Source organism: Hydra viridissima, unplaced genomic scaffold (genome assembly GCF_058129835.1).
Source record: "Hydra viridissima isolate aposymbiotic clone 2 unplaced genomic scaffold, HvirCarnegie_v1 scaffold_15, whole genome shotgun sequence".
NCBI classification, from domain to species: domain Eukaryota; kingdom Metazoa; phylum Cnidaria; class Hydrozoa; order Anthoathecata; family Hydridae; genus Hydra; species Hydra viridissima.
In genome coordinates this window covers 2,655,121-2,670,037 of record NW_028324314.1, presented here as the reverse complement: position 1 = coordinate 2,670,037, position 14,917 = coordinate 2,655,121, and the positions used below count along the sequence as shown (strand labels likewise).

At 29.2% G+C, this 14,917-nt stretch overlaps 2 protein-coding genes across 2 annotated transcripts; both read right to left on the bottom strand.

Annotated features, from left to right (window-relative positions):
* Positions 1–7,679: 7,679 nt before the first annotated feature.
* LOC149878177 (uncharacterized) lies at positions 7,680–10,969 on the bottom strand. The gene is made up of 4 exons (XM_090073392.1): positions 10,849–10,969; positions 8,633–10,435; positions 8,348–8,434; positions 7,680–8,108 (listed from the first exon to the last, which is right to left on the bottom strand). Exons 2-4 carry the CDS (start codon positions 8,767–8,769, stop codon positions 7,946–7,948), a joined length of 387 nt encoding a protein of 128 aa, XP_089929518.1. The 5' UTR covers positions 8,770–10,435; positions 10,849–10,969; the 3' UTR covers positions 7,680–7,945.
* Positions 10,970–13,010: 2,041 nt separating this feature from the next.
* LOC149878176 (uncharacterized) lies at positions 13,011–14,246 on the bottom strand. Its single transcript, XM_090073320.1, has one exon. The coding sequence runs from the start codon at positions 13,965–13,967 to the stop codon at positions 13,011–13,013; it is 957 nt and encodes a 318-aa protein (XP_089929446.1). The 5' UTR covers positions 13,968–14,246.
* Positions 14,247–14,917: the final 671 nt, after the last annotated feature.

Sequence of the window (14,917 nt, the reverse complement as noted above, 5' to 3'; positions counted from 1 at the left end):
GTAGAAAAGTTATATTATCCATTTCTATTCTAGTTTAATCAAACTTTTGGTTTATGCATTACAATGAGTCGAAATGATATGTAAGCTGTAATAAAATAATAAAATCCGTTTTGTAAACAAGTTTCTAATAATGATTTTATTGTTTAAACAAAAGATAAAACAAATGCTTTAAACAAAAAAAAAACTATAAACGTATCTAAAGAAAGAAAAAAATGGAAGATGATTCAATATAAACTATTGAAATCATTTAAGCGATAAAAATGCTGACAAGTTTCAAACAATCAAAAACTTAAAAAATATAAACAATCTCGGTATTTATTAGAATAAAAAATTTCAACTTAGTGAAATTTTAATCTTTTTTTGACTTAGTTTTGGTTTAACTATTTAAAAATTGACCATTTGATATTTTACCTTAAGGATTTTGATAAAGCACAAGAAAATTAAGAAAATTATTTACAAACCTTTAGCCTGCTTGAAAAGGAAACGTTTTTTCCGAGGAAAAGGTGGCGCTACCTCTTATAATGAATCAGACTCCAAGAAAAAGAGTCTAAGGCTATAATATAGGCAGCAATTAAATGTTTTCATTTTTATTTAATTTCAAGTGTTTATTCAGAAACACTTTTGTTTTGTTTTCACAATGGAAATTATAAATCTTTATAGCAACTGTTATAAATATAAATCTTTATAACAAGTATTAAAAACTTTATTTTTTTAAGTTCAGAAAAGTTTTATTTTTAGTTAAGTTTATAGATTTGAGAAATGCTACTTCCTCATACAAAAGTATTTTTAAGATAGTAGCAAAGATGAAGCTCAGTTTAAAAACCACTCAAAAAGTTTATTGAAATTTCTGTATACAGTGTATGCACCATGTATTAGAAGCCTGCTAAAAAGATAAACTTTTTTTGGTAATCATGTTTGAGTTTCAGAGCTACTTTTTGAAATAAATTCTTCCTATTATTTGTATAAATGTAAACTCTAAAACACTTTGACTTAAACTTTCTTAAAACTACCACGGTGGATATTCAGAATCGTTAATTAGATTGGTTCTATCAATAATCTAAAATTCCTAATTTAAAATAACTGAATGTAAGAAGATCGAACCTTTCTTGATAATATGTCGACGATCTCAGTTGCAGACATACTATCAAAGCTGCTATTTAGATTTTTATCTAGGGGACACCGGGACTAGTTTAGAATAGGGGTAAGTTGGCAAACTCTTTTTACTTTGGAAATTTCCACCAGAAGTTCCCAAAATTCAAATGGAACCTTCTAAATTAACTAAACCATCTTCCTGTGTAGTGACCGAGCTATTAGCGCATTCGCATAGAAGTTAAAGCAGTTTTAGTATTTTTTTACTAATTTAATTATTTTAATGACTGTATTAGTTTTTTAATTTTAAAAATTAATAAAATTAGCTGCAAAAAAATTCGAATAGTTATAAGTGTTGCATCGTTCACTCTAATCATTGGCCGTATATTCACTAAAGCTGTATAATACTGCAGATCTACATATGCAAACTTGTAAAAGGAAAGCAGACAGGCCTTGAACTTCTCACGTTATAAAAAATGCTGCTGATGCTATTTGAATAGAAAAAAGGTCTATTCCATTGACTAAGGGCTTAAAAGGTACACAAAAGCTATCTGCTATTGTTTTCATGCCATTAACCACTTAATTGATCCTCCACTTCATCATATGGTGATTTATGATCTTACATCCAAAGTAAGATAAAAAAGCAAAATATCTGAAAAATTGAAATATTTTGGCTTTAAAATACCCATCTTCATCATCAGTTAGGCAAATACAAATATTATGCTTTGTTATTTTTATTGCCTTCAATTTCTCCTTTATGGAACAAATATAATTATTCAATTTCCCACAATGTTTAAACTCAAAAAAAATTCTTTCCTTATCTTGCAATATAACGAGAATGGCCAGCACTTTCTTATTTTTTGTTACTTAGACTAAAATATATTTGAAGTAGTTGACTTCTATTTGACATCGAAGAATACTCTCATTACACTATGGTTTTCGAATGCGGATAAGGAAGAATGTTTTACCCATCTTTTGGAACAACTCAATTTATCTTTTAATGGTTTAAAGAATATATTTTCTTTCAGTCTCATTTATCCTGTGCAAACTCTGAGCTCAATCTGTTGGTCGGTCTTGAACTTACGGGTTTATAGCAATAGCGGTCGTAAGTTTTAGACAAAAGTGCTCAAAAGTGTCGAGATAAAAACATTAAAATATTTTGAACATTAAGGTAAATCTTAAATGAGTTTAATCTTCTTTTTTACTATAGTGGTTTTTCAATATCACCTTCCCTAGAAAAAATCACGGCTTGAAAAGAACCATGAGCTACTTCACAAATTTGTTGCTTTAATGTAGGTCCAAGTCAGGTCCATATCTTCTCCGATTCGTACTTTAGAGCTTTCAACTTCAGAAAGCTCTTAGTTGGTTTTATGTTTTTTGTGATGAACTAATTAGATATCCGAGAAATCGCAATCAATTGACAAGGGTGGCCACATATTTCTTCTTTTAAAAACTGGATGGTTTTGTTTGGTTTGTGGGCTGGCAAAAAGTCTTATTGAAATGCCCAAAGGGATTAAACTGTCCTAGATCAATGAAATGTTGGTGTCACTTTTTATCATTACACCTATTGGCACAAAAATAAAAAGGTGTTTTAAGAAATTTTTGTAAGCTTCAACCTAAACCTTGACATTAGCATAGCGCTGAAAAATCATTAATAATAAATACTTGTATATCGCTTTTCACACAAGTCTTCGGTCCCAAATCCAAATAAATAAGTTATGATATGTATATATATAATAAGTTATGATCTCTCTGGATATTCCGAAAGAGAACTGTTAGGAGTTGAGCACAGTTTAAAATCAATAAAATTTGTCAGTTTTTTTGTCCGCACATTTTTTTGACAAAGATGCTTTCATAAACCAGTATTATTACTTTCTAGATCAACTTGAGGCTTGTAAATACTTTCTCGGCTCAAATTAAATTTCGCAACTTCCACAATATTGGACTTGCTTCATGAGTTTTTAACTAACTTTCTTGCGTTGGCTTCTCTTTTATATTCTGTTTTTCACATCAATTGCAGTTATTTTTTTAAATTTAAAAATAAAAAAAGCTTACGAAGGTGTTTCATTGTTATTTCAAAGAGTATAATGTTTAATGGCAAACTTTAAATAACTTACATAGAATTGAACTTATAAAGCTCCCTTTAAGATTTTTTCCATAAAGTATTTTTGAAATCTTTAATTGTAACTATTAATGTAAACAAGTGTTTGATAGTAAATTCAAATACTTGATTTTATCCACGTCTCCTATATCTCTACAAAAAAATATTACAAAGACATCTTTTATAACGTTTATAATTGAAACTGTTAAACCCAAGATAGTTTAAAATTATTTTGAATGTTTCTTGTTATATTCTCTTATCTCATACAATTAATCTCAGAGCAAATCTAAAGATGAAACGTACAAAAATAATTTCTTGTAATCTAATGTCTAGTCTCAAGATAGCTCGAACGTTTCAATGGAATCATTGGCAGTTCTAATTTTAATAAAAAGTTAGTTTTACCTTCAAACTTGGATTTTATGACGGTTAATAAGATAAATGTAACATACCGAAAAGCGCCATCTTTGGAAGAGATTCTAAATATATCATGTCAAAAGGTAAGTATAAAAAAAATCAGTTTTATCTATGATAAAGATATTACACAAACTTTATAAGATATTATAAAAACTAGCAAAAAACAACCCGTAATACGGGTTATGCTCGGTCTGTTAATTTATGGTGGCTGTTTTCCACAATTTAAAGTTGCGAAACCATTACTAATACCCTTTTAGAAAAACGCCTTCAAATTTAAAAAATTAAACCATCTGTAAAATTAAAATAAAAAGTCTGCGGAGAAAAAATAATTTACCAATTATTTAACATTATTTGAGAAATTTAAAACTGACATAGATCTTATCAGTGTAAGGCAGAACCATTTTCCTCGACATTACTAAGTTCAAAACAATACGTTTTTAGTTACTGCCACAAAATAATAACACTTCATCATGCTTTAAATTGACGAAAAAAGCTAAATTTTTGTTATATTTTTGATAACATGAACTTTAATTAATAAGATCAAAATAAAGCGAACGTTAATTATACATGAATTATTAATTTTTGGTATACCCTTGATACATGTTTCTTTAAAAAAGGAAATTTTCTTTAAAACGTTAAATGCACACAACTAAATAAGTTAATTAAAAATAACTGACCATTTGACTAATGCTATTTATGGCACTAATCTGACCATTTTTATATATGGCCTCTTTGTTTCAACAGTTTTCAATAAACGGTAATTTGCTACCATTTACTAAAAATTCCTTTTGTTACTCGAAATTTAACTCTCTTAAATATTTTGACACTAATAAAGGACCTCCCTTCCCCGTTTTTGCCTTAATGCTGGTGAGGAGAATAGAGTTATCTTTATTAAGAGTAATCAAGTTTTTGATGAAGACCTTTTACCAGAATAATAAAATGTGAAACAATGATTTAAGAATTTAACATATATAAGAATTTTTTCTTTCCTCAAGATTAAGCTAATTAATTAGTTAAACACCTTATAAAATTTAAGTAACTCGATATTTGACAAATGCGCAATACTACAATATTCACCCCCGTTTAAAAAGATCCCCAAAGTTACTTACAACAAATTATTAGGCATAAAATAGAGAAAATTAAAAAAAAATTGAACTAATTGCATATATTTATATTATTTTAACTGACAAAAGTTTACAATAAAAGGTAATAAGGTTTTTTTTTTATAAATCGTATAAAATGCGTCAATCATAAATCTTTAAAGAAAAAAAAAAACACCAGATAAAAACTGAAAATCGATTTACCTATTTACAGTAACCTATTTTGACATGGCAGTTAATATAATTATTTATCGAAAATGTAACTATAAAATCTGTTTCGAAGTGCAAAAGGATTTACAATACTAACAAAAAAAAAAAAAAAAAAAAAAATCAAATTAAGAAAAACTGCATTTTTAGCATAATGTTGGCTTTTAGTAAATAAATAAAAGCAGTAAGTTCCAATAATGAAACTACCTATTAATCATATTTAACAATAGACACCAACGTAAAGGTAAGCCAAGCAGTCTATCAACACAAAACAACACAAAACATAACAACAATAACACATAACAATAGAATATTTACACCCTTGATCCTAAAATCCAGCGAAAATAACAAACCAAATTAAAATATGAAAGGCAAAATTAGAAAACCAATTTAAAGTTAACTATATATTTATATTTTTGCTAAACATATAACTACATAAAAGTATATTTGTTTTTATATTCAATATTAGTTATTCAATTACTTCAAATTTAGGACATTAAAACACCCTAGATTTAAAGATCAAGGTTGCATACTCTCCCATGCACATTACGCTAAACATTAACAACATTGTGTTTCCAGAATAATTTAAAAAGGCTAGACAACACAACCTAGCTCTAAAGCAGTAACACCGCCTGACACTAAATGCTGCCAAGTCACACCTCTGCTATAAGTACACCGCTTGGCTGGCAAGATTATCAATCTTGCTCAATATAATGCCAACTCACACCACTTTGAAAACATGGAAACAACATAATTTAAACATATATACAGCTATAAACAAATATGGTTTCATATAACACATTTAAACATATTAAATGACAGGTATATTTATCAAAAACTATGAAAAAAATATTAAAGTAATAAAAAAAAAAAAAACATTATTTGTGTAACACTTTTTACCTACCATGCCTTGAATGAGATGTTTTTCAATTTTGAAAAACAAACTATTAAATGCCCTAGTTCTTGAACATGCAACATATAGTTGACCATGAGAGAAACACGGTTTTTTGAGATATACCCCAACTCTATCAAATGTTTGACCTTGACTTTTATTAATTCGTCGATTGAGAATTATAGGGTTCTATGTGATATTTTTTTAGTTTAGAGAAATAGAATTTCGGACAAATTTTTTTCCAAAATGATTGTATACTTTCTCTAATGATATAACTAAGTTAAAAAGGAATTAGACGAAATATTTTGTAAACTAAGCAATACTTTCGATTTCAGTTAGAACGTTTTCTACAATAGTAACGTATTTTTTGTTAGAATTACAAGGTTCTACAAGAAATATTTGTGGGATATAGGCCATATTTAAGAAAAAAAATAAAGCAAGAGACAACATTAAAAAACTAAAACATTGAATATTTTGTTAATAATAAGAAAAAATAAGAACATCTGAAAAAATAAAGTTTAAGTATCTAAATATTTTTAAAAATTTTTATAACATTTTTATAATATTCCTTATCTTGTAAAGGCATAAATTTTAGCATGTCTTTCAGATCATTCTTTTTTTTTTCTGTAATGGCACTTTGATTAAACTTGAAAAGAATACCTGGTTTAGGCAAAGTAAACATAATATTCTTTTTAACTTCTTTATCTTTTTTTCCAGCATATTTCTCAGGTGGCTTTACATTGGTTGTATGAAACATTTTATTTGAAAAAGAAACTTTATACCCAACAAGAAGTGCACATTTAATTTGGAGTGATGTTATATTTGAAAATGGCACTTTTTTAAATAAAAATTTGTTTGCAACATTTTGGAAATCTTTAAAATCCTCTGACTGCATTTGAATAATTGTGAATGGTTTTTTCCTGTTTACTGTAAGTTAAAGTCTCATTAATGAAATTGGTGAGTAAAATTCAGAAGACTGCAGTGTTTTTTCAATTTGACTGTGCATGTTATCAACATCCTGAACTGCAGAATGCCCTGGCACACTGTACTTCATTGTAATATCTTCAACTAGTCGGTGCTGAAACAGAAAATAAATCATGGCAGTTGTCATAATTGAGTTGCGGTTTTGAGGAACACAACTATCTCTCCAAGTAATGTAATGCTTAGCTTCAGGAAATGTTTTTGCAACATCATCAAAAATTTTAATAAGTCCGCTTGCAAGATCATTACCTGTTCTTCCTGAAGTTACTTCTGGCCAAACAACACAGTACTTCTTAATAGTTTTGTTAGATTTAACATGTGTTGTCAGATTGTAAATATTTAGTTTTCTTTTGTAGAAAAAGCTACTTATTTCAGCTTTCGGACACTGAACAACATTTTGAAGATCAAAACTAATTACTACAAAATCAACCAGCTCATTGTTATGGTAATATGTTTTTTCTTCACGCATTGCTATTTTTTCCTGAAAATGAACTTGCTGTACCTCTTCCATAGTGTTATCAAGTTTATTATTTTCTTTCGCAACTTTATAGGCTTCACAAGCATCAGACCTGTCCTTTTTTGGTTTATGGAAACTTAAATTAAACTGAGTATTAAATATAAATCTAAAGTAAGATACTAACTTTTTTTGCTTCTTCCTCACTATTTGTTACGATGTACAGCTGATACATCTTTTTTAAATTCAAATTTGAGGGTAAGTACTGTCGGGTGCTTGAAGACCTGCAATAGTGACTATCAACTGTTGGAAATGAACTTATGAAGTGAATTACTTTATTTTTTATTTCATCTGTAACCACTCTTTTAGTATGCTTACCCCTCATATCTGCTTTTGGCGTACCAGTCAACGGATCCTTCTTTTCATGCACATTGTAAATAATTTTTTGACTAATACATAGTGTTTGTATCCAAAAAGTTTTGCAAACTCTGATTTCTTCATTTGTTACAACAAAAAAATATTGAAAGGAACAATGTCTTTTTGAAAAACCTTCTTTAGTCTGACGAGCTGTTATATTACGTCTTGTAGAACTTAAAAGGAAAAAGTTTTGTCTATCTTTGTCCATATTGTAGTATGACTGTTTAATAAAAATTCTCTGCTCAAAGGTAAGTTTAGCATTGCATTTATACTTGCAGTTTTTACATCTTTTAAATCTTTTTTGATGAAATTATCTTTTTAGTACTGGTAACATAAGACTCTCCAGACTGGCATAATTCCTTACATTTATTCATTTTCCATTTTTCTGGTTGTCTAGATCTCTTTTTATTTGTTTTTTTACTACTTGTTACGAGAAGACCATCTTTACCAAATCTATAAAAGACATTATAATGTAGAAAAGACAAAATTTTGAAAATTCACTAAACATTGAGATTATAAAAAGTAACCTTTGCAATCAAGAAAACATAATTTTGACAATAATCTTGAGTATAAAGTTATAAATTACACATAAATGACAAAAACACAATATAAAAATATCAATATAGTAATATATCAGATAAAATTGTTATGGGAAAGGCGTACTCTTAATGATTCTTTTTATTTTAACTTACCTTGCTTTTTCCGTTTGATTATCTGGATGCTGCGGAGACAAAGAAGATTCCAGAGAACAAACAACAGTGTTGAACGAAATACCTCTACTATATAACAGAATGACATACAGTTAATGACTATAGAAAAATAATAAAACTTAAAAACAGTACAAAAAAAAATAAATTTGTACTTTATTCGGTAAAAAATTATAAGATTATTCAAATTTAAGCATTTGCGGTCTAAATTCGATCTCTTTTTGTTTATAAGTAAACGTTGTAATTAAATTAAATTTATAAAAACTTTACTCATATGACTCTTCACTATTGTAATTTTCATCATTTGAATCATCATTGATATTGGATGAAAAATTCTGATTAAAGTCTTCATTAATTGCATTTAAAACATCTTGCAAAGATAATTTCTTGTTTTTGCGAGCAGCCATCTTTTATTTAAAACTTGAAATATATTGGTTGTTTATGCCGATAGAACCTTCTAGCACAAACAATTTCTGAGGAACTTTATAATTCTGAACGATTGCTACAAAACCCTGCGTTGCATTTGGAACTTTTATCAAAAACTTGTTCAAATCAGGAGATTTTTATAAAGGGTTTTAACAGATGATAGTTATTGTCTACACCATCATGATTATGTTCACAACTCATTTTTTTCCAAAATGTCAGTTAGAACCCTATAATTCTCAACCGACGAATTGTCATTGAATAAGCCAATCTGACAGGAAACTGACGACGTTTCAGAACAAAAGGTAAATTAGAATCTGATGGAGCCAACTGAATTCGAGGAACAAAAACCCATTTACCACCAGAAACACCTGTCAAAACTTCTGTATCAATATTATTATTTTGAAGAGCACACGCTTTTAATCGAGTGCCCTTACATAACCCAGCTTTGAGATCTAAATTTCTAAGTAACATAATTACACAACCAATTTTCAATTTTTAACAATGAGGTAGCATACCTGAAGGAGTTAAGCTGTTCAAAAACTCAACAGGAAAATTATTTCTTTCATTAAGGTCATCAGTATCAATTTGATCAGCACTTAAATTAATTTTCACCTCACCCGGCAGACATTCAAGCACTTCTTAATTGATAATGAATCAACATGAGTTGGTGTTAAAATCACGCGTTTAGAATAATCATTTTGATCAGCATCTCCAAAAATCTTTTCAACAACTGATTCATTTTCTCTAATAATGCACTGATTTGGTATTTTAATGCATCCTTTAAAAGGATCCTCCTCTTTGACAGGTATTGTTCCATTCCCATGTTTTAGTAGCCATTGGGAAAATTCACCTTCCTCATCTTGTACTCTCATATTTTCAGTTGATGCAAACTTCTGCACCCATTGCCAATTCAAAGAACATTTTATACACAATTCTACTATTTCAGCTGGTTGTGTTTACACACAATTCTACTATTTCAGTTGTTGAACATTTTCATCAAAACTTTCTAGATTTAAGCCTGTAAACTCATCAATAACAGGCAGACTGTAATCAGCCAGCATTTTACCACTTTGATTAATAATATTTTCAATTTGATGAAGAGTAGCTTGTTCAGCTATTAGAAGTGGGATTGAGCGGTGAATGAAATCTTCCATCATAAAAGCTTTACATGTATTCCAGAGATGTAAAGGATTGTCAGATTCACAAAAGGTCAAAATAATTGAAAACAACTGTCTAATTTGCTTTGGCATATGTGTTAAAACCACCTTAGTTTGAGTATTCTGCCATTCAGTGTCATCTTACAACAAACCTTTCAAAACACATGCTTCACGAAACGTTTCTAGGACAATACCATTAACAGTTCGCACATCCTCCCAAGATGTTGCTCCTTTTGCTTGCAAAAGTAACAGTTTAAGAAAAAACAATTCTCCAGTTGGATTAACTTTATCCATTCTTACTATCACCTTATTACCACCCCTTTGTCTAACCTTCCATTTACAATGTTTATCATCAAATACAAAGTGATAAGGAATGTCTACATAAGAGTACCAATGTGCTCTTTCATTTTCAGTATTTAACTTAAACCATGCTGTTAGGTGTGTATTACGTTGAGCTGCATGATCTAAAGCCATTTGTTCTGCTCCTTCTCTAAAGTACAATAATTGATTTTCAGGTAGATGTTTACCAAGTCACAGCACTTTGAAAACACGGAAACAACTTAATGTAAACATATGTACCAACTACAAACACAATAAATGTGTTTAAATATGTATATAAGGTTAAATATATTCCATATATACATATTCAAACACATTTTTAAAATAATTATATAACACATATTAACACATACACAAACAGAAAAAAAACACTTAACATTATTATAAAAACATCATTATAAATACACATTGATAAAACAACTATAAAGCACTTATTACCACATACACATACATATCAAAAAAGAATATATGCAAACAATAGACGGGTGCAAAAAAAAATTTTAAAAATGATGCGAGAAAAATTTAAAAGATACAAAATATATATTTACAAACAATACTCTTTACCTTCTTTTTTTTCTTCATAAGAACTGTAATCCTCATTACAAAATTTAACCTTTACATACAATAACATGTGACATGCCATGTCAATATTGGCACAAAAGTTTAATTTACTTTTCAAAATTTTCTAAAAAAGAACAAAAATAGTTAAAAGCATCACAGATATTTCAATGTAGTAATAACCATTTTATGGAAATAGCATTAGTTCAACTTTAAATAACATACATACCCCTATTTTCCTTCTAAAAAATAAGATAATAAAAACAAAACTGCAAAAAGAAAAACTAAAACAAACAAAATATAAACGATTTAAAAAATTTAAATCCTTTCTACTTTATCTAATAAAAATTTAAATCTTTTCTACTTTATCTATTAAAAATTTAAATCCTTTCTACTTTATCTAATTAAAATTTAAATCCTTTCTACTTTACCTAATAAAAATGTATATATAACTATTTTATATACTTACTTCAATTATAAGATGATCTTAGCGATTATTATTTATCTTTATATGATTCTTTATGTAATATATCTAAACTAATAATTAAGTTCCAATTCTAAACTAATAATTAAATTCCAATTCTAAATTAATAATTAAATTCCAAAAGAAAAAAGTTTCAACTCGCTTTAGAGTTCTTTCTCCAATGGCCGCGTGCAACAGAAAGACGCGCTATTTAAAAGCCTTGTAACTAATGACGAAACGACGACATTAAACATTTAACATTAAACATTAAACATTTAACATTAAACATTTAACATTAAACATTAATTTCTGTAGGAATTATATTATGATGGTAATATGTAGTAATAGTAAGAAAACAACAAAGAATGAAGATGTTGAAACAAAAAAAGCAGTTTAAGTTGAGGAAAACAAGTTATTAGTTTTATAATCATGTGTGTATACATATATATATATATATATATATATATATATATATATATATATATATATATATATATATATATATATATATATATATATATATATATATATATATATATATATATTTATATATATATATATAGAAATGTTTATTGTTCGGTTAAATTTCGTTTCAAATCTTTTACAATGGCTTTTCTGTTAAATTTCATCACACAGTAAAACCATCATAAAAGATTTAAGCTTGTAAGAAATTTTTAGTCGATCATTAAACAATTACAACTTACCACAAATCATGTAAAGCAATTGATTCTTTCTTTCTTCATTTGAGCCCGTCTTTATGGGTTTAAAATAGTCTCCAAAACCTTGTTTAAATTTATCTTTTAAATTCATTATACCGCAGATCATTGATACACAAACGCGTAAGTGTCTGTTGCCTACAATTTCCTTAGGACTTAAATGAATGTATGCATGAATAGAAGCGCAAAAGTTAAAAAAGGAGTGGTTAGCAAGCTAATTACCAAAGAACGCTTCAAAAACTTGTTTAAAATTGATTTCTTTAAATCTTTCAAGTTTTGTATTTCAGAATAAGGAAAACTAACTTTGTGTTGATTCAAATCACGATAAGCTAGTTCACAAATTTGTGATTAATACCGCATCACATCTATCACTGGTTTGTTGCTTTTGTTAACATGAGTTTGCAAAAAGTATAAAAAAATGTCACAGTAAAACTCAGTCATGCTGTTAAATGAATATTTGAGGTCAATTGCAGAAGCACTAATAACTGCACACATTTTTTCTAAACAAAATGGTACAGTTATCATGGTTTGGCAAAGGGAGAGGTGCTAAAAATATCGTTTATTGTTTCCTTTCGATTATTTATCGTGTTATTTTCGATATATTTTTCAATCTCATCATCATTCAGACCTGCTACATGAAATGATGTGATTTGCGGTGGCTCCTTTTCTTTTTTGAGTATAAATTTGATTTGATCTTCAAACAATTTAGTAGCTCTAAATAAGCATGGCAAACTCGCACGTTGAGTAGTGCGAGTAATTTTGATGGCGAATAATAGAAAAATATTCGCTGCGAGTATAGTAGGAGTATTGATAATCGTAATGCGAGTACTGCGATTTCAAAAAATTTTATTCGCATTATTCGCCTTAAAACTATACTACTCGACCAAAATAAATACAACTCGCAAAATCTCGCATATCTCGCCCAAGTAAAAAAAAGTTATCTGATTTTCATTTATTTTTCTCATATTTTTAACATATTTTGAACATAATTACAAAAAAGGTTCATCATCATCTTGAGTAAAGTCCTGAGACACAAGCTCAGTGATTTCATTAGCTGAAAGTCTTTTTTTACTTGACAAATCATGTCCTTGTGTAGTACTTTTCCTTGCAACATGTTTCTTTTGGGGTGGTGGTGCTGTTGGTTGTGAAAAAGCCTTTGCTGAGGCTGATGTTCCTTCTCCCAAATTTGTCTGTTTTTTTGAGTGTCTTTCTTTGTTAATTTTCTCAGAGACAGTTTTCTGAGATATACCTGGTTCTTCAGTCATTTGAAAATCATCAAGATCATCCTCATCTATGAGTGATTTTGAAGCACTGTAATCATCAACAGGCTTTTTTCTCTTCAGTATATTTGACACTTTAACAGGTTTCTTCTTAGGAGGGCTGTTACTGCATGATGATTCTGATTCTGATGATGTTGGAGTTCTAGGATGTTTTCTTTTCTTTGATGAATGAGGAGGTGGTGGTGTTGGTAGGTCATCATCTTGTGATGATGGACATGTTTTGTCCCAATTTTTGATGTCTGATTGCACTCTCATAAAGTTCTTGTTAATGAAGAGGAGTTTACTGGTGGTTTCTGGTTCTAGGTTGTGTCTATTGTCTGTCATTATATTACCACCTGTAGAAAACATTCTTTCAGAAGTAGCAGAGGTGATTGGGATACTGAGGTAATGTCTTGCCCATTTGGCCAAGAGTGGAAATTTCTGTTCTTTTTTGGCCCACCATTTTAAAGGATCATTTTTGGTTTCTACCTCCCTAGCTTCTGAGTGGAAACTGTCCAATTCCAGTTGCAATGGTGGTTTACAATCAGCACCAGTTGTTTCTTTCAATGCTTTCCTTGCCTCAGGTGTGTTTTCAATTTCTGCTAACTCCAGATCATACTGAGAAAAAGGGTCAAAAGGTGCATCAACTTCTAAAACATTTGAATGATTTGATACATGCACTTGCATGGATTCCAATGACTGATCTCTTTCATCATTCCATTTCTTTGTTGTAGGATCCTTTTTGACTATATATTCCTCCCAGTAGTCCTTGTAGCTTTCATCAGTTTCAACTCTTATAACAGTTTTGTCTTCTTGAACAACATTAATATTTCTTTTCAAATTCAGTGCGCTGCCTTTATAATAAGGATGAAGTAGACAGGCAAGGGCATAGACCTTGTTTTCGACTCCATAGTCTGGGATTCTTTTTTCTAATTCACCTTGACAAATCTGTACAAAACTAGTCAATGCTGCGGTGTATACTCCTCAAACCAATCAAAACATAGGGAGAAGTCGGATTCTTATCTGAAGACAGATATTCAGACACACTTTTCACTGTTTGGAGGTAATTGTTCAAATACTTCAGTACCACAAATTCTTCTTCATCAGGAATGAATGTTGTGTAATGTTCTGTGTCATCAAACCTTCAAGTTTTTTCTTTTGCATACAGAAGTGCTTTTTCCATTTTGAGTATTGAAGCAATCATCATTTGAACAGAATTCCACCTGGTGTCACAGGGTTGCACAATTTTCAAAGGTTTGATGTTCAGCTCTTCACAGTACTTGACAATGTCTCTATTGTCATTGTGGCTTTGGTGAGTTTTTCTTGCTAAGTTTTTGAATTTTTGAATAATTTTTTCAACAGCTGGCTGTTTATCACAGCCATGTCTCAAGCAAGGGTTCAAGATGTGAGTTATGCAAGTTAAATGTTCAAAAACTTTTCTACTGTCCCTGCACATGGCAGCTCTCATGTTTTTAGCAGCATCAATAACACAGTAGGTTGTTAGGTGATTAGAGTTCAGAGCATCATATTTTTCAATCATAATTCTCATTTTTACTCGCTTTGTATCAAAAATTCTCGAACTCCTCGAAAAAAATCACATAATTCGCTGTACTCGCCTTTTTAAATTATTTTTTTTA